Raw genomic sequence first — 27,636 nt, 5'->3', positions numbered from 1 at the left:
CACACATGTGCACGCACACAGACACGCACACGCATGCACGCACGCACACACGCACACACACACACACACACACACACATTGCCGGTCACAGTGAGCAGACAAGCAACATGATACAGAGCAGACTCATCTCCATTTAGCCAGAGTTTTCCCCTCTTCTCCAATTTGGTTTACATCTCTATGTGGCAAGAGTCCTAGCTAGCGTTTGGAAAGATTGATAATAGTATACAGCACGCAGAGCTAGACTGAGACCAAAAAATCACCTGGGCACTTTGTCTTAAACTGGCCCCTCACATACAAACTGGATTTTTTTTCCGTTTGGATTTTTATGTATATTTGTTGGGCTTTTTGCCTTTATTTTGAGACAGGACAGTGAAGACATGACAGGAAGTGAGTGGGGAGAGAGAGACGGGGAAGGAGCGAGAAAGGACTCAAACCCAGGTCAGCCGTATAGCAGACGAGGGCCCCACCGCTAGCTCCACAGCAGGGCCAAACCGTTTTCTGTTGGACTCAGTGTTCTGTGGACACTGTCTATATCCCTAAAGCGACCGACTGGGGTCATTTATGACCCCGGGCACATATTTTCATACACCATTTCTGCAATTTTCATCAGAAACATGAATGGGATTTATGGGATTTATAATCAAAACACCTCTGGGGTAATTTATGACCCCGAGAGGATCCATGAGATACTCAACATTATAGTGTCCATTGTTGTTATAATTTTCGAACTCTGCTTTTTGTATTTTGTTTCTAGGGGCAGGTCATGGTCTGCAGACCTAACATATTCATAATATAAACATTTATAGTATTAAGATATAATATATTATTTAAATAAATAGGGCACCCCTGCGAAAGCCAACCAAGCCATATTGTGAGGGCACCCAGGTAGCATTTTCTCTGTTATTGCTCCATATTTGTTGATATCATGGCACAGTGGTCCTAGACACATGATGAGAATATGAAATGGAAGTCATCCTGATGAACAAAAAGGGAGGAAATAAGTAATCAGTGAAATCAATGGCGTTTTTAGAATTTTCCTTATTATATGGCTGAACAAAGGCCGAAGCATCAGTTGAATCATTTCTTTGCTCTAATACATATGGAAGGCACCTTTTCACAGCTACAATGTACAGAATTTTTTCAGAGAAATTTTGAGTGTGCATAAGCTTATATGTTTGAGTCATGGTTTTGTCTATGTAAATGACCATATTCTCTGATCTTGTGATTTCATGAACACAGAAATGTTGAGTAGCCTAAAGTTTTATTGCAGAAATATCATCTATGGGCCTAATGGATGGAATTTAGCTTGGTTTCACAAAGTTTCACTTTGAGCAATTTCCATAATTAGCATAAATATACTGTATTATTATGGTAAGACTACTACAAGTGAACAGGCTAAAAAATGTAAATGATAGATATCACCATGAAACTTTCTCAGTTGATTACTGATGATAAGAGAAGAAAAAATTTATTGGATGATTTTTGTCATTTGATGTTTACATATGCAAATGAGGGCATACATCATATTTAGCATATACGTATGAAAGTTTGACTAATTTTTAGCAAAACAATAAAATGTTCAAATTCACATTTTTTTGCTTTAGATGAGGGACAAGTATGTGCAAGATGTAAATAAATTTGAATGAACCCCAAAAAATAATTTATATAGTGGTATTTCCATATAAACTCCTTGGGGTCATAAATGACCCCACTCGGTCAGATTAGTCACAAAAACAGGCTGGTCGCTTGAGGGTTAAACTGAAGAAGGACCGCCCCCTTTCTAAACTGTGGCCTAGTCCCTTAGAAAAAAAACAAAACGAACAAAAAACAACAGTATCGGCCCCTGGGGACTGTCGTCCCACCGGGAAGTTGCCCTGTATGCCAGATTACCACACAAGCTCTGACTGCACGCTTTCCCCCCTTTCTGCCTGGCTGCCATGCTGACCTCACCTCCGCAAAGCCAGGAAGGCTGGGACTACTGGTATGACCTCATGGCAATTTGTGGCTTCGCAAGTCTTGATTCTCTCCTTATTAAAAATTCATGCGCATACATAAAGTCATTAAAAAAAACGTATTTGCATTCTCCTCCTTGGCTGATTAAGTGGGCAATTACAGTCCGGATTGGAAACGTGACTTGTGCGAGCATTTACGAGCCCTGGTAATGTTTGTGGTTTTTTTTAATTTATTTTTTTTATTTTTTTAAAGACAGCAGAGTAGTAAATGTGTGGAGTGTCAGGGTTTAGGATAAAGAAGATAATGTGACAAGAAAAAAAAAATTCCCCCCTCTGGATGCATAAAAACCATCACCTCATCATGAACCCAACTTATCTCGGTTGGTGTCATTATCTCTTAAAAGTAGCAATAATTGCACAGAGAGATATGACCGGCAAGGATATTTTGGTGGAAACCAAAATAGCACTCAATTTAGCAAGATTAGACTTGTAAAAGAAGAAGAAGTTTGTCTGCCAAAGAGAGTTTCCGTAGCTGGTTTCCATAGCTACATGCAGGTAAATACTTACACTCTGGACGGGCTTCTTGAGAGATGATTTCCCCTTCCTAACTGCTCTTTGGGGAGTTTAGAGTCAAGACATAAATTTAAAAAACAAAAATTATGCAACTCACTCTCCCTAGTCTGTCTGCAAATTTTGGAGTGTACGTGCAACCAGGCATAGCGCAGCAGCTCTTATGTCAGGCATATTGGATATCCTTCAGTGTGTGTGTGTGTATGTGTGTGTGTGTGTGTGTGTGAATGTGTGTGTGCGTGCATGCGTGCGTGTTTGCATGCGTGCGTGCGTGTGTGAGAGAGAGAAAGAGAGAAAGAGAAAGTGAAAGAGGAGAGTGCACGTATGCATCAGTGCATGTGTGCGAATGCATCCATGCGCGCGTGTATGTGTGTGTGTGTGTGTGTGTGCGTGTGCTTGTGCGTGTCTGTGTCCGTGTGTAATATTGGAAGATTCATCAGACAGCATTGTGGGTTATTTAATTGATGACATAACAGTTGTGTTGAATTATTGTCTAAACAGTTTTTCTTAGTAGAGAATGGTTATCTCTGGATGTGCAGCAACTGGCTGCAGACCTGCTTACCAAGAGCAGATGTTGTCCATGGAGCTGGCAATCACTCACAGGACGAAAAACTAAAGAAGATATTCAGCAGACCACTGAGCTAAAGGCGGTACCCAGTCCACAGATATTGCTATTTGGACCTCATGGTGCATGCATTCATTCATACTTTATGTAACATACAACATAGACTTATTCTAATTAGAGATGCACCGGATCCTGATTTTTAGGATCCTGCCGGAAACCGGATCCACTGCTTAAGATCCTGCCGGATCCGGAACCGGATACAGGATCCTACAAAAGGGTTGAAACATATAGTCTTCTCGCACACGTGGGCCCTTTTTATTACGTTGGCTCAAACTATTTTTTAGACTCATTGGCTTATTGCCACACTGCAACGGCCGTTTCCAAAGGGCTTTCACTCCATGCAGTGATTGGGGTTGTGAAAGACTGACTGAAAAGCCTAGGCTAGAGATGCACTAGACCCTGATTTTTAGGTAACATGCCGGATACCGGATCCACTGCTTAAGATCCTGCCGGACCCGGATCCTTGAAAAACCCTATTATCCTGCCGGATCCGGAACCGTAACCGGATCCGGTGCATCTCTAATTCTAATACAGGTTAAACCTCATTCTTTTTTGGGTGGTCTTTTTTACTTTATTTTGATAGGACAGTGTGAAAGGTGGACAGGAAACCTGGGAGAGTTGACGGGGAGGGGTCACCAATGGACCCGGGCCGGGAATCGAACCCTGGTCAGCCGCATGGCAGGCGAGTGCCCTACCGGTTGGCCACAGCAGGGCTGGCTAAACCGTATTCTTAGTCCAGTGTAGTCCAGTGTCCAGTGTAGTTGTACTGTATTCAAAAATGTTTTCCTCTTGCAGGTGAGAACTTCACTTTGCCTTTATCCAATTGTCAGCGTCTGGTCATAACTGTATAAGCCTGCCTTCACACTATTGTGCAACTCAAAAGTACTACACACATTTACTTCCTCTTGCCGTTTCTTTCCTGCACATTCCTCTAGTATTCTTGATATAGGATAGGCCTACTTAGTGCTATTCACTTCCCCTACCTAATGTACTTGCACAGCCAGCATTTTTTGCACACCATTGCATTTGGTCATTGTGTGACACCAGTGAAGTTGAAACTGAAACTGTCCTGTCCTGCCTATTGTCATGTCATGTATGTTATATCTAGGGGTGTACTGTATGTGTTAAATCTTTGTGTTTATCATGTCATAGGCAATACAACCTGCCTGATGTGTACCTTACCTGCTGACAAAAAAATCCCCATTGGGGATAATAAAGTTTTTAACTAACTAACTAACTAACTAACTAACTAACTAACTAACTAACTAACTAACTAACTAACTAACCTTGGATAGCCAGGTCAGTGAAGGTCAACCCCTTGTACAAAATTAAACTAGGGTTTGTTTTACCACGCCACTGTCAACCCCTGTGTATGACACAAATTGTGCTCGATTTATTGAACCTCAATTGTGTTTTTAGCAAGTAGGGTGAGATCAACAATCTTTTAATTATACATTTATAATAACCTAGGCATGCAAAAAAAAAAAAATGCAGATGCCTGTTGCCATGACATGGACATTGATTCATGATTCTACATTGAACAGCCTAGACTTAACAAATAGAGAAAACCTGACAAGCAGACATCTGCAGTCATGACACCATGCACTTCAGAGTGAGACATGAGGGGTGGCGGGGTGATGATGGGGGTTGGGAATGTGACCCCCAGACAACCCCCCTCCTCAGACAACAGACCTGTCTGGACTTGTTAACAGGCTGCACTTGAGACTTAGCACCCATCGGCATTCATGAGTGTGGTCGTGCCTGGTACCCCATCTCTCCCCTCGCCAGTGGCCTATGGCCCTAACTATGAAACACCTCCTGTCCTGTGCCGTGGCAAAAAAATGCATGCAGGACCCCGTGGCAAAACACTGAGAGGCCCCCACATAAGGCCCACATAACGCAAGCCCCACGCAAGCCCACCATCCCCGTATAGCTCTAGCCCTGGGATCACAATAAGCCACTGACGTACTATATGGACAGCGTGCTTCTATTGTATTCCATTCAACAGTTCTGAAGCATCCGAGATTGATCTGCGAGGATTCTTCTGCCCTAAATCTCTGGATTCGTACCTTAGCAACGCTGAGAACGACCGCTAACATGACAACGGTTGCGTTTGACTGTCAATCGAAAGAATTCTAACTGTCAATCAATTTTAATAGCTCTCTAAAATAAAGGATATAAAAAAGATATTTGGCTTAATTGAAGCGGCTGGGAAAGTGTCGTTTGCACGACATAGAATAGACTCTGCCAGAAGTGGCATGGAGAGGCACTGTTTCAAGTCTCCCATAGAGATGAATGGGAAATGGTGATTTTTCCAATTTCCGGGTCTAGTCCCACACCCTCCATCGTTGCTTCACTTCAAAATAGAACACACGCCGTCCCCTCTATCAATGCAATAAACAGAGCTGGGAGACATCTGTGAGATGTTTAGTCGCAGGCAGTCAGTGATGAACTTCTATTGTGACTAGGTTGTCCCAACCAGGCCCAGGGCAAGGGAAGGACCAAAATTAGGACCTCATTACACAGTACTGCATGGGTGCCGCGAGGGGGGGTAAGGTGTTACAGATTCTAAGGGCCCAACAGCTCTGACTGGGCCCTGGATGCTGATAACATAATTTGTCATTTTGAGGGCCCAAAATTTGAATCTTTCATGGGGCCCAAAATTTGTATATATTAATATATTTTGTATATGAAGAGTTCAGATGCAAACCCCCTAACTCCATTTCTGAAGACCTGCACTTCTATATTTTTAGAGAACCCTGTTGTTGGTTTGGTTTACATTCATGTACTTGATAATACATATAAATAGTTATATTACATAAAAAAATATGCAATTTTGATAGCTTTGTAATAAATAAAAATGAATTAAGATTATTTTCTGAAAAGGCACTTAGGGGGTTTTGCGTCTGAACTCTTCATATATTGAGAGGTGGGGCCCTTTCAGATGGTTTTGTCCCAGGCCCGGGTCAAAGCTGTCAGCGGCCCTGCCACCATGCTCTTTGATTTCCTCCTCCCCTCCCTTCCCCTGATGCGGTCAGTCACGGTGACTTGTGTTGTGTTGACTCTCTCCATTTCACTACACAAGTGTTACGTAATTCAACACTTGAGAGAAATTCAATACTTCAATGCTCTCAATACTTAGAGAGTCGGATTTACTGTGAGACTCACTGTGTTCTATACAGCCGTACAAAAGCAAAGTGCACTAACTATTTTGTTCAAATTGAGTTTCGGCCGAAAACGGTCTCCATAACACCTCCTTCATGTTTCGATGAAGCCTTCTGATCGAAACATGTCCTGTTTCAGAGATAATGCCATATCAAATTTGCAGTAACTACAATATCCAATCTTATACTAATACCTGTAGCCTCTTAGTGCAGATGGGGTCATCGGCGGGCCTATTCACTATTTGCTGAAAATACTCAACTACTGTTTATCATATCATTGCTACGGCGTTACAGAGAGCCTTAAGTAACAGATTAAGACATAGTTATTACAATTTCAGTGTCAGTAAAGTTATTACCTCTGCACTAAGGGGTTAAAGGGACACTGTGTGAGATTTTTAGTTGTTTATTTCCAGAATGAATGCTGCCCATTCACTAATGTTACCTTTTTCATGAATACTTACCACCACCATCAAATTCTAAGTATTCATTATGACTGGAAAAATTGCACTTTTCATACATGAAAAGGGGGATCTTCTCCATGGTTCGCCATTTTGAATTTCCAAAAATAGCTATTTTTAGCTGCGAAAATGACTCTACTTGGACCATACTAGAAAATATTTGTTTATTACTTAGTAAACTTTCATGTAAAGATCAAATTTGGCAATAGGCAGCACAGTTTCAATGAGCAGCATAGTTGCAGTACCTTTTTTGACCATTTCCTGCACAGTGTCCCTTTTGTTCCATTTCAATGTTGGGGTAAGTAATACTGCACTTCACCTTTGTAGGGCAGTATGCTCTCTCTAATGCCTCTTTTCCACGGACGTTTTTTCTGGTAGGCCTATATTGCGACACAGCGTGACACCACTTTTTGCTTTTCCAATAGGCACGACACAGCTCAATCGTAAAGCAAAAAGTGGTGGCCGAGTCGAGCTGTGTCCAGCTGTAGGCCTACTAGAAAACCGGCAGTGGAAAAGAGGCATTAGTGTCATATCAATATCATGTGTACTGTATGGGACAGATTGAACATCGTGTCAGAATGTGGAAAGGAGAAGACAGAGTCGACATTCACTGCTGTGCTTCTGTTTACGTTTGCTGGACAGGATATGAAGCAGTGAAACCAGGATGAAGAACGAAACGACTCTCTCTACGACTTCAACTTTTCTTCCCATTGGTCACTGTTCACTGTTCACTGCTCTCTGTCATCATGTGTGTGGCTGGCTGCAGAGTGAAAAAAAACATTAAGCTGGTGAAAAAGAAAAAAAAACCATAAAAGATGTGTTAACATACTTTTCATTGGTCCATAGTGTACTCCACGGCTTCCTGTACCTAACGTACACAAAACCACAGCACATTTTTAACCCCCCAATCCATCGCGTAAGAGTATGTCAGGCATTTCTAAAGTGTCTTTCCTTAAGGCTTGTTCAGACTGGACTCTTGGAAAAGAACTTTCCTCCAAGCTAAACACATGGCTACGCAGGGGCCACTGGCAGCTTTGACCGGGCCCAGGACAAAGTCATCTGAAAGGCCCCCCGGTCAATACATACAATGTCATGGAGACCCAACTCTGGGCGCCCCTCTCTCCCTATAGGCCCGGGTCAGCTGAACTCTTTGTCTCCCTCTGTCAGCCTCCCTGCACATGGTTACATGGGGGCCTGACTCGCTCCCTCGCTGGGCAGTCAGTCATGGAGCGCTTCCTGAATGGTGAGGAGAAATTTAGTGTGCTGGGACGGGACTACTGTTCCAGGACTCCCCAAGCCACCGAGTGAAATAAAAACCAGAGTGATGGAGCGATATTGTGTGGGAGGAGAGCTGACCTAGATTTGAGCAACTACCTGTACTGTATGTGTGCCTATACAGTACCTATGCATGTCTGTTGTGTAATGTGTGTGTGTGTGTGTGTGTGTGTGTGTGTGTGTGTGTGTGTGTGTGTGTGTGTGTGTGTGTGTGTGTGTGTGTGTGTGTGTGTGTGTGTGTGTGGGTGTGTGTGGCAGAATTGTGTAAAATAGAAGTACCATTACAAATGTAATTACAACACTAGTAACAGTGTTACAGTACATAGCTGCAACTATGTAATATCACACTAGTGGGATTGTTATTATCAACACTTCCACCTCTATTTATACAACTGTGTGTGTGTGTGTGTGTGTGTGTGTGTGTGTGTGTGTGTGTGTGTGTGTGTGTGTGTGTGTGTGTGTGTGTGTGTATGTGTGTGTGTGTGTGTGTGTGTGTGTGTGTGTGTGTGTGTGTGTGTGTGTGTGTGTGTGTGTGTGTTTGTGTGTGTGTGTGTGTGTGTGTGTGTGTGTGTGTGTGTGTGTGTGTGTGTTTCACATCAGATGCCTCCAGAAAACACTCAATCTGTCCAGGGAGGACCGTATCCCCCATACTGACATTCTGACTGCAACTGGCACCACCAGCATGGAAGCAGCTCTGGCCAAGAGGCATTTACGCTGGGTTGGCCACACTATTCGCATGCCTGACTATCGCGTCCCACACCAAGTCCTTTATGGACAGTTGCTCAACTCCAAGCGGGCTGCAGGTGGCCAGAAGAGAAGATACAAGGACTTCACCAAAGAACTGTTGAAGCGCTGCAACATTAACCCTGACCACCTGGAGAAAATAGCATCCAACCGACCAACCTGGAGAGCCATGTGCAGCGAAGCAGCTGAGCAAGTCAACGAGACCTTCATTCAAAAGAGGATTGCAAGACGTGCCCAACGACACCGGCAGGCAGACCCCACCTCCCAATCAGGACATACCTGCTCCATCTGTGGAAGAGTGTGCGGCTCCAAAATTGGACTTCACAGCCACATGAGGTGGCATCAACGGCAACAACAACAGCAACGTTGACCAACACCCCCCCACCCTCAACCCCTCCCACCCCCCGGACCCAACCCCCTGGAACAAGCGTCATCATCGGACACGATGGACAGCTAAGAAGAAGTGTGTGTGTGTGTGTGTGTGTGTGTGTGTGTGTGTGTGTGTGTGTGTGTGTGTCTGTTTGGGGTGAGGGTGGATGCATGGAACAAAAGGGATATTTTCAAGATGCAGACATTGAATGAATGAATGAATGAATGAATGATTTCTCTCTTCACACGGTCATTTTGACGTTCAGTTACATCTCATGAAAAGTATAACAGTATGGAGAGAAGGGTCCCCAAGTGAAGCTAAATAAAAGCTTATAAGCTGGGGCCCTGTGGTGCATTGGCAGAGGTGGAAGAAGTACTGAAGTTGTGTACTTAAGTAAAAGTAGAAGTACCCTGCGAAAAAATTACTCAAGTGAAAGTAAAAGTTGTTTACCAAAAACGTAAAAGTCCTAAGTACTAACTTTTAAATGTACTTTTCAGTACAAAAGTACAAGTAGGCCTACACGCGCAATGGCTGTCTTTCTCCATGTCTACCTACTTGATACAATAGGAAAAATTGTCTGCAACGGTTTTCGGTTCCATTTGAACATGACTATGGTGTCCTGTTAATGTTTTTAAAAGTATATTTTCTGTCTGGGTGTCAATTTGGAAGAGGGGCTTGGTCCCGCCTCCCTGCCCGCAGCTGAGGCTACTGAAATATCCACGAAACACAACAGGAAAACCTAGGATAAATGTAACTAGTAACAAAGTCTTCTCCTAGAAATGTAAGGAGTAGAAAGTACAAGTAATTGTCAAAAAATGTAATTGAGTAAAAGTAAAAGTCTGCATTTTTATTTTTACTCAAGTAAGTACAAATTCCAGAAAAAACTACTTAAGTACAGTAACGAAGTAAAAATACTTAGTTACGTTCCACCTCTGTAAATAGGCAAAATTAGTATTGTATAAAGATAAAGAAAAGATAATCAAGCATACAATACGCAAATCAATTATAACAACCTGCATTCACTCCCTACCATAATCCATGTTTTCGACGACATTTTGGAGTAATGACAGGCAAAATCATCCAGCACACACTTTTGAACACACACACACCCACACAGGCACTGACACACACACAGACACACACACAGACACCCCCCCACACACACACAACACACATTTGCAAATGCATCTGATGATCTGTGCATCTGCTGTCCATGCTTGCCTGTTAGTTAGTCTGTCAATCTTTTGCCACCACCTGTTGAAAAATGAATCGTAGATATTTGCTCCAGCAGTTATTTATTGTCCTCTCTTAGCGCCCATGGCACTGTCTTTCAGGAACATTGTGAACCCATCCTGGAGAGGATAGGGGCGTTTCAAAGTATTTTGGGGGCCCTAATCAAAGAGAGATTGGGGCCCAAGAAGGGTCCCCCTCGTGAGAGATTTTTATTGCAACATCAATGCACATTATTGCGGTCATTTAATGTAGACACTCTCAAAGTCGTCATTGCTGTCATTTGTATACAAGTGCATAGCCAGTCATTACCAAGGGAGCCCCTTCAGCTGGGTGCCCTAAGCTATTTGCCTAGTTGGCTTGCCTGCTTGTGACAGGCCTGGGAGAGGGGGTCGGAGTCTTAGATGAAGCCTGAGGTGACACAGCTGGACCACAGATCCCCACAGCAGGCACTACATCAAATAACAAATTATAAATTATAAAAAAGATACAACAGAACATTTTATGAGCAATAACCGATCCTGATTTCAACCAAAGACGGGAACAGGAAGAGAAATGTTGCCACTGTGTTGAATCAACAAAACAATGAGCCATTTCAGATATGACTTCTTCTAAACAACTGGTTGTATTTCCTTGGCAGATGTTTTTTAAGTGTTGCGTTCCTATCGTTCACTTTCGTTTTCAAAGTATTGTATTGCAGGGAAACCTTACCGCAGTGGTTGTTTCTGTGTCTCTGTGTGGCTGTGGAAAGTCTGGTGATATAAAATAGCTGTTATACTTTTACGTACACGCTGGAAAATTAAATGGGTTCAAACACCGCACAGAGACACAAAAATCGTGAAGCTCAGCATGAATGGAGAAGTACCCTTTGGGAGAACATTTTGGGGGATTGGGGGGGCGCCTCTATTTTCCATCCATAGAACAGGGTTTGCCTGGAGCTCTTGTAAGGTATTCCTCTCGATGCACAGACACAGCCAGTATTGAGGAGACTCATTTGCTCTGGATATATAGATAGATAGATAGATAGATAGATAGATAGATAGATAGATAGATAGATAGATAGATAGATAGATAGATAGATAGATAGATAGATAGATAGATAGATAGATAGATAGATAGATAGATATGGTGAATTCAGGTAAATTGGGCCACTTTTTTGCATATAAGCGAATGGCCTATAGTGGCCCAATTTACCTGAATTCACATAGATAACTCTAGATAGATAGATAGATAGATAGATAGATAGATAGATAGATAGATCGATAGATAGATAGATAGATAGATAGATAGATAGATAGATAGATAGATAAATAGATAGATAGATAGATAGCTAGATAGATAGATAGATAGATAGATAGATAGATAGATAGATAGATAGATAGATAGATAGATAGATAGATAGATAGATAGATAGATAGATAGATAGATAGATAGATAGATAGATAGATAGATAGATAGATAATTGATTTGTCCTTTCGGGCAGAGAACTGGGTCTTCATTACATTGCATTACATCTTCATTATATTGCAAGCACAGGCGGCCCTTTCAAATGACTATGTCCTGGGCCCGGCCAAAGCTGTCAGCGGCCCTGTGTAGCATTCCCCACTCTCACCCGATGTGAAAATCCCTGTCTGGGTAGCCAGTGAGAGCTTGGTGCCTGGTGGGGACACCCAGCACTTCAGAACCATCACAACAACACGTGTCTTAGCGCCAGCCCCACTTTGCTTTGCCCACACAAACACACACACATGCACACACACACACACACACACACGCATGCACGCACGTACACACGAATGCGCTAACACACACACACACACACATGCACACACGCACAGACGCACACACAACCCTCCCTGACATGTTTACATTTAAAGATGAGGGGCCGCACAGGCTGGCGACCAAAGAGTGGTCCATTAGGGGAAGACTTTTTTTTTCTCGCACCCTTTGCAGCAACCAACCAGAAAAGCCCAAATGAAAATATGTGCTAGTATGTGTCCCCAAAGCCATACAAGAAGCTTAACCCATACAGAATGAGGCCTTCCCCCTGCTCAACCAAAACCATCGCGTCAGCCTCTAGTGATGCTGTTTTGTCCCATTATTGTTCAAGCGCTTGTTTTTGTCTTCAGCATATGTACTCGTGCAAAATTATATCTGCAATTTCTCACTATTTTCTCTTTTTAGAAATGATTTTCATATAAATGTCAATGTGAGAATGATTTTGTGATGAGTCATATTCCTAGAAATGCTGTATTAACTACTCTATTCAGCCTGATGCCTGATGGTAAGTTTCAGTATTGTGCAGATGTTTGCTTGCTTGACTCATTGACTTGATGAGACAAAGTGTTGGACAAATTGTGAGAACATTCAAGGAAAATGGGACTGTAGTATATCAAACACATTATTACTTACAGAAGTGTTCTAGTTAAGTCTTTACCTCAAGAGTTACAGAGGACGATATTTCACTCTTTGAAGAGTTATCCACAGGAATCCCATTCGTGACCGTGGGAGGGGTTTTTGTAAGATGGGGCAGGCCAAATTATGTACTGCCTAAGGTCTTTTGGGTCAGTGTGAATTTTTGAAAATTACATTAGGAAATGGTTTAGTGAAGTCAAAATAATTCATGCTAAGCAGAGATTTTTCCAAAGGCAGAATAAAAACAAATAAGTCTGGTCCAGCACTGGGGTAAGATATTGAAGCCAATAGTCATGACATCCAAATATAAAAGCAGACGAATATGCTGTTGGTCAGTTTGCTAAATGTGAAATGATTTGTAGCATCCACTAGATTAAAAGCTACATTTGTATTGGTACATCTGAAAACAGGCGTGCTGTACCATACATGCAAACTCAACTGAGATCCTCCTTGTCAAGGAATTTTGTACGCAATAAGAATGTGTGCATGACCTTGGATGAAAGGAAGCTCACTACAGTATAGGATTGCAGTGGGGCATTTCTAGACAACCGAGATGAGAGGATCCTGTGGGAACGTCATACCCCTTAGACATATGCTTTGTCTCACCCATACCACCACTTTAACCAAAACACAGCACCCTATAAAACGGAGTGGGGGGGTTGAAGGGTCAGCAAAAAGCATTTAAAGTCCCCTTTTAAAACACACACGCACATACTACAGTGTTAGCATTATGGGATGCAGTAGCAGAGTAAAACATTGTTAAAACATCTTGTTTTGCAAATAACTGCTGTTCAAACGTGTTCCATGTTGAAAAACGTGCCTGGAAGCATGGAGAACATCCCTCCGGTTACGCACCTGTCTATACTGTGTGAAGCCATTAGGCTACACAGTCAGCTAACCTTCCAACACAGACTCTTCCAGTATTCATCACATGCTGTAGCACCACACAAGACAAGACAGCACAAACACAAACACAAACACAGACACAACACAACACAACACAACACAAAACAAGACAACACAACACAACACAACACAAAACAAGACAACACAACACAACACAACACAACACAACACAACACAACACAACACAACACAACACAACACAACACAACACAGTTGTATCAGTGTCCTGTGCAATGCCACCAGGAGTAAAAATGTATAAACGTGAATAAGAGAATCAGAGAATGTTGAGAAATTCCATTCCAAGGAAATTGAACAGAACATTCGCCAAAGACCTTCAAGAACCTGAATTGTTTACAAGAACAGATCAGAGATGGAAAAAACTGGACTGACAGAGTAAAGGTCCTGCATGCTTTGATTTTCATTCTGCCTGCTCTCAACACAGATGATTGCACTAATCAGCTGATTAACCTGGCTTAATGGGTGTGGTGATTAGGATCAGCTGGTTGATTGAGTTGGCTGGGGCAAAAGTTTTACTTTAGTTTTTTTCCACCTCTTTAACAATACTCTTTAGTATCATCACAATTTATTCAGTGGCAGCAAGGAAAAAAATTTAAGCAAAGTTTGACTTGAAAAAGTGTAACTAGACAATGGGATGGTTTGGGAACGTCCATAGCTGGAACCATTTTAAAAATGTCAAGTGTTCTGAGAACAAATCCATCTCCAGTCACAAGTCGCCATCCCCATCCTCACTATTGAGTTGGACTTTGAAGCTCTATGCCAACTCACCCAGGCTGGACTAGCTCATGTGAAAGAATTGGCGGGGTCAGCTCTATGTTCCCACAGCCCATTGGACCCACAGCTTATTCTTGCTGCTCCATGTTCCCACATTTTTAAGAAATTATTCAAATATAGGTCCTATTTTCCACAACTCATGTTCCCACATTTCCGAGTAAACTAAGAGAACATATCTTTCTCCCCACCATGGGACATAGGGTCTAAATTGAATAAATTCTTAGAAATGGGAATATGGGTCAACAGGTATAAGCTGTGGGATCAATGGGCCGTGGGACCAATGGGCCTAAAAAATAATGTTACAGTAAAAGTCTTAGTGATGTGGGACCAATGGGCTGTGTGACACGCTCCCAGAACTGGCACCCTGATGCTTTCCAAAAGAAGTTGACTTCAGTTCATAAAGACCTATAAACTCATCCTGCCACATAGCTCATTCTGGTGTTCCCGCCCCATTAGAGAGCTCAGTTCAGTTTACACTGTAATAAAAAATCAAGTGCCCTTATCCCTTTTGTTCCATGAGCTCATGCAAATAGTTATTTTAGTGAAGCTGACGGTCGCAAGTGGCTACGACAGCACGGCTTGTGCACTGCAAGCACAATACCACACTCTCATCCAAGCAGAGATGGGCATCAAAATATACACATTGGGATAACACGCACACTGACAGCCTGCACACATGGACACATAAGCCGATATTTATTGTAGCACTTTGGGGTCGGGCAATAGAAAGGAAATGAACTTCCATCTCAGCATCTTTGCATGCTGATCCTTGTCTTGTGCATCCTTGCTGTTAATGGTGTGTGTGTGAATGTGTGTGTGTGAGTGTGTGTGTGTGTGTGTGTGTGTGTGTGTGTGTGTGTGTGTGTGTGTGTGTGTGTGTGTGTGTGTGTGTGTGTGTGTGTGTGTGTGTGTGTGTGTGTGTGTGTGTTAGAGGGTGAGGGTGAACAAGCCCTAGGGAATGCCTGCAGGGATACACACACACACACACACACACACACACACACACACACACACACACACACACACACACACACACAGAGACACAGACACAGACACACACGCACACACACACACACACACACACACACACACACACACACACACACACACACACACACACACACACACACACACACACACACTTATTTATTTAGTTAAAATCCTTGCATCAAAACTGTTCAACAGTATCACGCAGTGTTTTGAACACAACAAAAACTATATTACAAACTGCAAAATACTGGCCTTTTGCACTATACAGTGTTTTGGACACAGCAATCCTGCATAAAAGAGCAGTGTTTTGCTAAATTGTTTTCCCCCGAGGACTAGCTCCTCTCTGGCTCATGGAGGAGTTTGAGGTTTATCTCACAATAAGACAAGTCACCATGACCCGATGATCCCTCCTCTACTCTATCTAACCAGGCAGCCAACAAACACTTCATCATTGCGAAAACGTCCGCATAACCCAAATAAAGCATAGTTTTAGTAGTAGCAAGGACTGTATTTGGCTCTGAAGTCACTCGTTCTAGTCCGCTCTCCAAACCGTTGGCTCCACTTGCTCGTCAGCATTTCTGGCGCATGTTCCAAGTTATGCGTTTAGACAGTTTGTTGTAGAAGCTGGGTAAGCGTTATTGTTGTGTTATAACATGTGTGTTACATACAGCCAGCCAAGGGACCAGGTGGTTGGTGTGACTAACGCGCAGATAGTCGGACTTGCCTCCTTTGTGGTAAATTGGTCATTGAAACCTGTTACGAATTTGCTGTCAAAGCATCCTCCCTCCTTCCTCCTTTCCATTCCTCATCCTAGAAGCGCGTTTGGGAGTCACGTCGGATTACACCATGTAGAGTAACAGGACATCACAGCACACATCCTCTCGTTGCGAATTGGTGTCCAGACACATAGCAGCTACCCGCGACGTTGGAGCAGCCGTCTAGTGGTACATGCCTTCATCGTAGTTGAGGGGTTTTCAAAAGCTTGGCCATGTTCGCTCGTCAGCTCCTACCGTTTCTTGGTAAGTCTTCAATTTGTTTGCGCACCATTCGAGAGGTGTCAGGATGCAGACTATACACTTCGGAGTGATGTCTGTTTTCTCTCAAATCTTCGACAACTTTTAATTATACCGTAGCCCCGCGCGCGCGTCTCCTTTTTTGGAGTGCACCGAATGCAACCGTCCGCAGCGCAGAATAAAGTGTCCTTTCATTCAACTGGAACCGAATGGCCGTGGAATGGTTCACTGTTAGAATGGATTAAGCCGTTGCATTACGCATATTCCTTATTTGTTATTTCTACACATTCCCCCTGCAGTTCTAACGTTGGTCAAAGCTCAACAGCAGCCGCTTCTCCTGCCTGGGTCCTGTAGCTTCGAGTTCAGCACTTGTGGATACACATCGGATCCCAAACATGCCACATGGACTGTCAACGAAGAAGGTGTAGTAAAAAAACAACACGTTTTTATTATCGTTTTGCTATGGCTACTTAGAATCACTAAATCAGTGACATTGTTGCTCTTTTACTTTATCTCCTTCCCCGTTGTTCATTTATTCACCGTCCATTCATTCGGTTCCAGGGCTGCACACAATAGAACAGGGTCCATATAGTTGAGGGGATATGCTAGTGCAGCACTGTGTCATGAGATTGACTGTCGACTCCAAGGAAGATGGGATAAATAACAAACAAACATAAACAACAGCAAAGTACCAAATTCCTGAAATGAACACCGCTGATAAGCCTTGCTCGCATTAATATCCTCTTTCCAAAACATTATGCCATTAACAGGAATGCTGCAGTAGCCTAATAACCTATAGGCCTGAACACTCTGTGTATAACTGTCTGCATTCATGCACATACATCGACTGCAGTCCCAGTCCACAGATTGATTTTGCTTGTATGTCTGTCTGCCAGCTGTCATTGTTGATTTTGCCAAGTTGCTCAGCAAAAGTGTTCCTCCAGCATTCATCTGATTTTGGCATGCATGATGCAGGCATCTATGAGTTTCAGTGAGTTTCAGTCTATGCATTGGCAACATGGATTTACTATTGAACTCTGCAAGGTGGTTCTTCTTTCTGACTGAGAGCATCCAAGATGAGAACCAAGTATTTAAGTTTATTTATGAGACACATCCGAAAACAGGCTTCAGTGTTACAACCTGCCTTTGATATTTATGTTTCACACAGCCAAAAATAAAGCTGTGGTGGTTGTCATGGAGTTCTTGGTCAGCCGCCATATCTCCAATTTCCCCCTCACATTTTATTATAGGAGTTAGTGTGATGCTGGATGGCTAAAAGTTTGAGATCACTGGAATTCTGTTTCCTTGTTTAGAAACAAGGTCGAGAGTCCTTGAACAAGCTAGGAAAAAAACCCAGAAACCTGGTAATATAGGTTAGCCTCCCTTTTGTCGCGCGTAATGCTGCCAAGACCGCATGCCCCGACACAACCTTAGTCAGTTCAGTGGCCACAGCGTGCTTCCCCTATGGGTCGATAAATAGAACCATAAAAACCACGACTGGGACTGGGTCATGTCTATGTTTACTGTTTGGTTGCCTGGACGACGTGAAAACTTTGCCTGCCACTGGAAACTGGGATGATGTTCCCGAAGGCTACTCCTTTTTCATCACAGAGCAGGAGTTGCTCTCCTCTCCTCTCCTCTCCTCTCCGCTCTTCTCCTCTCCTCTCCTCTCCTCTCCTCTCCTCTCCTCTCCTCTCCTCTCCTCTCCTCTCCTCTCATCTGAGTTGTCAACTCTGCGGCAGACAGCACCACTCTTGGGACATGGCCTACAAAGACTGAACGCATGTCCACACGTAAATGTAAAGGCCATACACACAGCATGATGTAAAGTGACCCAGATGCTGACTATGGAGTAACGAGAGTGTCTCTGTATCACTTCTTCAAAAAGAGAGAGATGAGGAGAGAGAGAGAGAGAGAGAGAGAGAGAGAGGATGCAGGGTTAAATTGGTCAGTATTACAGCATGGCCATGTACACTTGAGACTTGAGAGTGTCTTGTTTCTTCAAAGCACAGCGAGAAGGATGCAGCAGCAGGGGTTAAATAGCTGCTCCCTCACAGCCGGCCGGCTCCTCATCAAGGCTTTTCCAACATCTGGCAGAAAAAATGATTTGTAAGCGTTTCCTGGAGCAGAACCAGTTGTTTCAACAGGCCGGTGTTCTCACTCTTGGGCAGAGCGAGCACTGAAGTACAGTACACAGACGTGGGAGCAAAGGAGCCTGCAATGCATGCTGTGACTTCAAACTGCTACAGTAGCAGCGAGTGCACGGCCATAAAATATCTTCTAGCTTGGATGGGGTCAGAGGGGGCTATAGGTGTCCATGCAGTGTTGCCAGATGTGTCTGATCAAATCCCGCCCAATAGGTTCTCAAAAAACGCCAACATTCGCTTATCTCAATTTCAAAAAATGCCATTGATTTCTATGGGCATAAAACTGCAGAAAAAAACACCAAATGGCCAATGTTTCCCATTTTTACCCGCAGATGGCCATCCCAAGCAGCCCAATTGGGGCGGGTAACCGCCCAATCTGGCAACACTGTGTCTGTGCAATGCCAATGCTTTCAGAAAAAGGTGACAGAGCTGCAGGACTGCTGGCAGATTTGGCAGCGCCCGCGACAAAGCCATCTGAAAGGGACCCCCCTTCGATACATACAATGTAAAATGGGGACCCAATTCTCAGCCCTCAGACTCCCTTGGACCCAGGATAATGGACCTGTTTGTCTACCTCTGCCTGCTTCCCTGCAGGGTACACAGTAGTTTCTCTAGTTCATGTACCTGGCAAGTGCACGCTGGTGAATCTGTGTTAATAAAGTAGATGATAAGTCTGTGAAAAGATAACCCAAACCATGTGCTGATGGCATTACCGGCATCTGCGTATGTTCGTCTGCATCCACAGTACCTACTGGGACATGAGGTACACTGGTCATACTTTCCGTATTGTAACCATGCTACTGGTTTGTTTTTATTGGAGGCTAATGGCACTAATGGTGGGGTTTGGGCAATTTCTTGGGGGCGCGCACACTGAGAAGAGTGGAGACTTTGAAATGCAGGTCAGAGATAGGGAAAGAGAAAGAGAGAAACAAGGGTATTCCAGGGATGCTTGGATCACATTGTGTTTTTTTTTCTTATCTTTTGGACATCTGCGCTGCTCGGCCCGTTACAAGGCTGTAAAAGTTAACACTAGAAATAACAATACAGAGAGAGCACTGTGTTTATATTTGGAAAGTCGAGTCGAGCGTTTGATAGAGACTAACAGAGACTCACAAAAAGACTTCACCTACGAGCTGATAACGCTGATTTATCCGACTCGCTCCTTGTGGGATAATTTTTGACTTGGCGTCAACCTGGAATCTGTTATTGCTGTTGTGAGCTGTCTCTCAGCAGGAGAGAATTTCCATGCGGTCCTCGTCCACACACTGGTTTCCAAGATGTGAGACTCAACTGTGTGTGTGTGTGTGTGTGTGTGTGTGTGTGTGTGTGTGTGTGTGTGTGTCTGTGCACGTGTGTATGTGTATTCATGACCACAGGCTACGGCACCAGTTGATTCATTTTCTCCACCACCATGTGCACTCACTGTCGAAAGCACAACTGTTGAGGAGAGACCAAGCTCTCACACCTGCTTCTCCACACAAAGACAGACATCATCAATGTATCTCTCTGCAGATGATTATCAAGTGTCTGGCTTATTGGCATCCTGCATCTTCAGGAATGAAAGGGCATTCGTTTTAATGATTTTACCACCTGAATCCAAGGCATCACTTCACTGATTTTTTTTCTCTTCTCCTCTCTGCCGGATGAGAAATGACGGAGTGAAAAGATGCTCACCACACTGGTCACTAGAACATAATGGCTTTAGAGAAAATGGTTGCTTGCTCACCACATATTATACTATTAGAGTATAGTGAACAGAATCATGTAATTCACACACCACATACAGTGCCGCATATGTGGTGAATGGGTGAGATTTCGGATTATACTGTGTGTAAGTCAGTGTGTCTTGTTGTTCTGTAACGCAGGGTGAAAAATTATGACTCAAAGCGACTTTCCACTCTGACTACTTTACCGCGGCACATGAAGGACATAATGTTCATCTTGTTCTTGACCTAATTTTGGAGTTTTGGGGTCCAGGACCGATTCTCAACTAAACTCTCAAGCCATGTCTCTTGTTCTGCATTATACATTAAATTTAGCAGATGCAATTTACAGTTAGGGTATTGGTTACAGTCCCTGGAGCAGAGTGGGGTTAGTTGTTGCCTTGCTGAAGGGTCATGAATGAAGGTATGGGGAGACCACACACATTCCTCTCACTGGTAAGCGTGGTATTCAAATCTGCAACCCTCAGATCCAAACACAAATTTCCTCAGCATTATACCATACCTGCCCACAGGGCTGGGTTAAGAAGGCCTGGAGCCTCTTAGGCTACAGGTTGCTGTAGGCCCCCATGGAAAGCACATTTCACAACAAAATTACATTGACGGCCACATCATTCCAACCAAGAGCAGTATTAATAAGATTAATACAATTTAAATAAGATACTAAGACTGAAATCTCTACCTGAGATGGCAGACTAAAGCGGCGTACACACACAAAGCTAGCTTTTCGCTTGCTCGCCTACTCGCCACTCTTTCATGGAACGTTCGCTGAAAGTTCCCGCGGCTTTAACTGCCAATGGACAGCCGAGAAGTACCGAACTCTGCATTCCAATTGGTTACTCGCTTACTCGCCTCGCTCGAAGATAAAATATTTTCAACTCGGAATCCGCCCACATCGCATCGCTTGTACAGTACTCGCCTACTCGCCTGCGAGTCTCGCTGGGACACATTGACATTCTATTGAGTTCATTCGCTGAGCGAGTAACTAGCAGCGACGTGTGTGTACGGCCCTTAAGGCCTCTTTTCTACTGCCAGTTTTCTGCTAGGCCTACAGCTCGACACAGCGCAACTCAGCCGCCACTTTTTGCTTCACGATTGAGCTGTGGCATGCCTATTCGAAAAGCAAAAAGTTGCAGTCAAGTCGCGCTGTGTCAAGCTGTAGGCCTACCAGAAAACCGTCAGTGGAAAAGATGCATAAGTTATCAATACAGCATCTTGTTACATTTCTCCAATAATAGTTTTTTTTCTTCCTCTGGCCAACTGGAGCTCTAGCAGGTGGGGGCCTCTAGGCTGCAGCCATATCTAGCCTGTGCATTAATCAGGCCCTGCCTGCCCAGTAGGCCTACTATATTGTGCACTATGTAGACATGCATGTATGAAGGAAGCACAATCTGTCTCTTGTGTTGTTCTCCATCTTGATTTTGTCATTTTCCCGTGCCACAGGCCCCTAAACTCTTCTGAATGGTGTCTCTTGTTCTTGTTCTGGATGTTGTTTGTGTACCTCCTTCCTTACTGTTGTTGTTGTGATCCTCTGCTCCAGGCCATTTCGGAAATTCTTTAAGTTAACATATTTTACACGATAACTGCACATCACAGCCTCTCCGATGATGAACCCCTTGACAAACAAATGTTCTGCGAGAAACATTCTCTCAATCTTGTTCTATTTAAAAGGACATTGAAATATAGCATGAAGACAGTAGAAATTGCAGTATTGTTCTATCTTCTTGTCCTGTTCCGCAGGTCGCTTCATCACAGCTGATGTGGTAAATTTGATGACCATCTCTTTAACCATTAGGCCTTGGCTGCAACACCTACTGTACCTCATCTTGTTCTTTATCTTGTTCTATCTTCTCGTTCTGTTCCGCAGGCCGCTTCATCACAGCTGACGCGGCCCTGATGGGGCCAAAGGAGAAGGCCGTGCTCCAGGGCCCGGAGATGGAGCCCATGGAGTGGGGCTGCCTGCGCATGGTCTACCAGATCACGGGCAAGGGCTCGCTGCAGCTGCACCTGCGGCCCTACGGGGAGAACTTCGACTACACCCTCTGGACCTCCGAGAGGACCTCCGACAGCTGGCTCATCGCCAGCATCGACCTGCGCAACACCTCCCAGCCATTTCAGGTAATAATAGGAATAATATATTATTTTAAGATTTTTGGGTTTTTTTGTCTTTATTTGTGACAGGAGAGTTGAGAGACAGGAAGCAAGTGGGGGTAGAGAGATGGGCAAGGGTGGGCAAAGGACCAAGGCAGGTATAGGAGTGCCGTGCCCTATTGGCCACAGTAGGGCCAATATTACTAATACTTATAATTGAACATAACAATACATCCTAGATGCAGCTCAAACTTTAAATCACAGTGCATTCATTTCATTAAGCAGATACATCTATTGCTATCTATTTCAGGTATTTATAATCATCAGCATTATCATAAACACAATTTGAATAAGACGATTCATACAAGATACAGCTTAAGGTGCATAAGTAGTTTACATTACATAGCATATTTATTCCACACTTATCCCAACCAGTTCAGGTAAAAATAACTAGAAATACACTCAGAGAGTGCAGACCTCCACCAATGTAATTATGAAGACCAAGAATTCGGCATAAAATGGCTGAATACTTTTGTGGCACTTCAGAGATGTGAGGCATTGGGTTGTATCAGCCAGATACAGTATAACCATGGAAAGAGGATATGAGGTGAAATGGTGACAAGAAGTGCATTGGCCTCATGCCTTGGCGAACAGATGTAGCTAAGCACAGCTATGAAAACAGGAAATTTGGATGTAAAATTGAAATACTGTAAATAGTGATGAATGAAAATATGATACTGACAAATTATGCAGGAAAGAAAGGAAAAGAAATGCGTGTCGCTGCGTGCCACTCCATCAATGACATGGAGGCTACAAAATGACTAAGTTGGACAGTTTTCTTTATGACATCGACTTCAAATAGTGAAGCCAGACATAAATTATTTCCACAGCTGTTGAAATTAACCTCTTAGAACTAAAAATGGCTAGCCACTTCACTGTCATTTACACATTATGGACCACTCTAAATGCCTTGGTCTCGCTGTGGTCTCTTCAGTGTCACATTTTTTTTGTTTGCCAACGGCAGAATGGAAGAAAGATGATGTAATAGATCAAATGAATGTGGTTTAGGACTGATTCTGACATACTGTATGTTGCAGTCACAAAGTCTTAAATTAAATTTTTTAATTTGTGTGGGGCAATGGTGCCTGCGTTGCTGTCATGGTTTCCCTATTACCTAACTTGTTTTGCTCTCGTTTATCGCTCATCCCCCTTCTCTTTCTCTCTGTGCCTCTCTCGTTCCCCCCTCTCCCTCCTTCTGTTTATCTTTGACACTTTTTTCAAGCTCTTAATGGAAGGGCAGCCGGGCAGAGAGGCAGGCAACAGCGTGGCCATCTTTGAAATCCACATAGTACCTGGATTCTGCATAGGTCAGTACAGCATTGTTTCAGGATGTCTTCTTATGGGTTGTGTTACCGAGCACGTTTGAAATTTCTAGTTGAATGGCTGGCTCACAGAAAATTCTATCTTGTATTTTATTTTCACATTCACTTAAATAGTGGTGTTTTTGGACAATCTTGTCTGAATGCCACCTTACCATACCCTCCTAGCCACCCCTGTGGTACGGAGACGTTTGGACAAGACTGTCCAAGAGTGCCACTGTTTCCAGCTCGCTCGCCAGCCAGTTCAAGCAAGCCCAATATTTTGAACGTTTTCTTTTTTTCTTTCATTGGAGCACCCATTGCTTACATTCCATGGGCATATCCATCACGTGAAAGCTTGGTTTATATTCGTCAGTATGCACAACATCATTACGTCATTACGTTGGCGTTAAAGCCCATGCCACGTGGCAGAATCTAAAAGTTTGTTGCAAGGCCATGCATAGCAAAACTTAGTTGTAAGCAACAAGCATGTCTCCTTGAAGGACATTTTAGATGTTTGGGCATTTGAGCTCCTTGGATAAGGAACAAAGCATCTTTCAAGCTTGAATAAGACCAGTTGCTTACAACTGAATTGTTTGGACTTGCATGGTCTAGAATAGATTAATGAGAGTCTTAAAAAACAAGGGCATGCTTACATTAGATTTTGTAACTGCCACACAACATCAGCGCAGTAGCTCATTCAAATCAGTACACAGTGATGTGCAGTATGTGCGCTGTACCCTAATGGTTACTAGCCTTTATTTATATAGCCTAACTAAAATGTCTTTTCTGATGAAAACCTTCCATATTGATATTATGCAGTGACCAGAAACATTATGAATTTATTCAGTGACTCAAATGTATTTAGATTTGGGATTCATTGGTTTGTGCTCACTTATAATATTGACACCAGAACATTAATCCATTGATGCCTGATGTTGCGTTGCGTTACATGCGTTGCGTTACATGCGTTGCGTTACATGCGTTGCGTTACATTGGCCCTGGCGCCTGGAGCTGCATTACGCAACATTCTGGCCCATAAGATTTGAGACAACTTTACTAAAAATCTCTGTTAGTTTGAGATAAATGAACACATTCTAATGAAATATGGGGGTCTTAGTGTTTAAATGCAACTTAGGGCATATGTTAATGTGCTTCAGAAGCTGAGATATTTAGGTTTTTATAGGCTGAGGTCAGCTTTTCTTAATAAGGGCTCAATCATTCAGCACACTTTTTTACAGGTGCCTTAGGTGTCAATGGGTTAATAGACTAATACTGCTGGAAATACACGGGCTTAGATCTGTAGTGTGCAGGCTATAAGTGTAGAAAGTGTTGCGATCTCAGCATCCCAAATAAAGTACAGTAATAGTAAAGTAAAAGTATAAGTCCTTCACGGTGTATCTACCTATAACTGGGAATAATTGGTGTTTCAACTCTGCTTGAAATTACATCAGCAAGAGTACTTTTACTTCAAGACAGACTGGACTACTTTACAGCCACTAGAGTCCCAGGGCTGACTGGAGCACTCAGCATAAATTTTTAGGCCTAATAGTTGTTGTTTTTTTGGTGCACAAAGTGACTGACGTGTTGACACACCTTCTTCCTCATCAAAACGTCAGTCACTTTGTGCACCAAAACAGAAAAAAATGATGCTGAGTGCTCCTGTCATCCCTGGGTCAAATTGCTGAGAAGTAGCCCAGTCTGTCTTGCTTCTGCTGTCCTCGACTGTGAGCACCAAGTGTGCAGACATCCTTCCTCTACTGTTACGTCTAGTTAATACACCTCTGACAGACATTGAAGGAGAGTGATTAATTGCTGGCTTGTTTTTCCTAGAGTGTGACTTTGAGGAGCACCACTTGTGTGGCTACAGCAATCAGTGGAATCCCAATGTGAACTGGTACGTGGGAGGCAGCCTCGCTCGCGACCCTCAATCCGACCTGCCAGATGATCACACCATGCACAATGAAAGAGGTACTGTGCTGTGCATCACAGCTGTGTGCTGCCCTCTATTTCTCTGCATCTGCTGGGATGTCAGTAACCTCCTCCACAATGCACACTTGAATTCCCCTTCGTTTCCTGTCTTCTCTCTGTCAATGGTTGATTTTTTTTGTAGTAGGCCTCTTTTTATGTTTTGTTTTTTCTTAACGTCTGGATGTAATTGACGTGATAGTAAGTCACCCGTGCGTGCATGGGGTTCTTTCCTGCATCTCTGCTCGACAGAACAGGGCAGGACAGGAAGTGGATTGAGCATGCTGACATTGTTTCTTGTATAGGACACTAGGATCCTTAGATGCTATTTTTTTGAGGGGGGGGTGCTTTCTTTGATTTTTGAACATGTGGTTGTAATTGGCATGATATGCCTAACTCACCAGAGAACGGTATTCTTTCTCTGAAGATGCTGTCTTTGCTATTATTTTCTAGGACACTACATGTACGTGGACTCAGTCTACGCCAAGAAGTTCCAGGAAGTGGCAAAACTGCTGTCGCCGATGACGACCACCCCCATGTCGGGCTGCCTGTCGTTCTACTACCAGCGTAACCAGGCGCGGGGGAACTACTTCTCCTTGTTGACCCGGGACGAGCTGGGGCACTTTGAGGAGCTGTGGAGGCCGGACGCCTACGACACCAGAGACTGGAAGCTGGAGCAGGTCGACATCAAGGCCCCACACCCGCTGGAGGTCAGTCAGAGGTCACGCATGGTGCCATGGTGATGACAAAGGTCAAAGGTCATATGACGTCAAGGAGACAAACCAAGAAAGAAAAGCTGGGGAGGGCAAATTATGCCCTATATGGTCAGGCAGACACCCTGGGTTCAGAATGCTGTGTTACTAATATTTTCCATTTGATTCAGACATTTCCTGCTTGCTGGCCATTTTTGCATGCTCGAGTGGTAATGAGAGCATAACAGCATCAACTGTTGTGTGGGTTAGATGAGTAGATTTCAAGGGGCAATTACCATATTTGTGACTACTGTACATTATGTCTTCCCCGGAAGTGAATCTCCACTGTCATTCAGCTTATATTTAGGGGCGCTAATTCATGAAGACAAACTGTTTTTTTTAGAGCAGTTACTGAAGGAATACATGGCAAGATTTTTTTTGTCCATCTTTGATCAGACGTCACATAATTTCAAGGAGACGGACCAAGGAAGAAAAGCTGCCAATAGCCAATTATGACCTAAAGTCAGAGGTGGACATGCTGGCTTGGTTTCAGAAAATGTGTTCCATTCAATTCAGTCATCCAGCTGTTCCTTTGAGATCAGCTAATTTGTGAAATCACCTGTTTTTGAGAGCAGTGACAAAAGGAATATTGTACACGTAGGACTTTAAAAAAAAACTTTCTCCTCTGCTTTCTCCTTTGTCTACATTTCGTGAGAGGTTGCATAATGTCAAAGGGACAGAATAGCGAAGAAAAGTTGGGAAGAGAAAATCATGGCCTATGGCCATTTTAGATGTGCTTACATAGCACTCCAGGTCGTGGTCAAGGCGTCCACATAAACAAAAACAAACACATTTTGTCCAATTCAGCACTTTCAGACCTGACTCTCCTTTCAAAGACTATGTCGAATGTGCAGATGCGATAACATCTCTTCGTTTACATAGGAAGGAAAGGGTTTATTAAGAATAAATCACTCTTTAGAAAAAAGCTCACTCTCTTCTTTTGTCTAGTTGGCCAAATGTTTCCAGAGTGCTCCCTCCCGCTGAAGTCCTTTTATCTGCTGAGCATAATTAGAACCTGCCATTGTGGCCAGGAGAATCTGGGGCGCACGGAGAGCTCGGTCATTAGTCACCCAACTAGACTCACTCATGGAAACA

At 43.4% G+C, this 27,636-nt stretch overlaps 1 protein-coding gene across 2 annotated transcripts in view; it reads left to right on the top strand.

Annotated features, from left to right (window-relative positions):
• Positions 1-16,158: 16,158 nt before the first annotated feature.
• The window catches only part of mamdc2a (MAM domain containing 2a), a 29,404-nt gene continuing 17,926 nt past the window's right edge, over positions 16,159-27,636 (top strand). For both annotated transcript variants that reach the window (XM_063195139.1, XM_063195140.1), the window contains exons 1-6: positions 16,159-16,510; positions 16,804-16,926; positions 22,240-22,490; positions 23,746-23,830; positions 25,655-25,792; positions 26,243-26,499. In XM_063195139.1, the coding sequence (XP_063051209.1) occupies positions 16,480-16,510; positions 16,804-16,926; positions 22,240-22,490; positions 23,746-23,830; positions 25,655-25,792; positions 26,243-26,499 (885 nt within the window). In that variant the 5' untranslated portion in view covers positions 16,159-16,479. The remainder of the gene's footprint in view (positions 16,511-16,803; positions 16,927-22,239; positions 22,491-23,745; positions 23,831-25,654; positions 25,793-26,242; positions 26,500-27,636) is intronic.

Source organism: Engraulis encrasicolus, chromosome 3 (assembly GCF_034702125.1).
Source record: "Engraulis encrasicolus isolate BLACKSEA-1 chromosome 3, IST_EnEncr_1.0, whole genome shotgun sequence".
NCBI classification, from domain to species: domain Eukaryota; kingdom Metazoa; phylum Chordata; class Actinopteri; order Clupeiformes; family Engraulidae; genus Engraulis; species Engraulis encrasicolus.
Note: the sequence above shows the minus strand (reverse complement) of the source record. Positions and strands in the feature narration are given on the sequence as shown.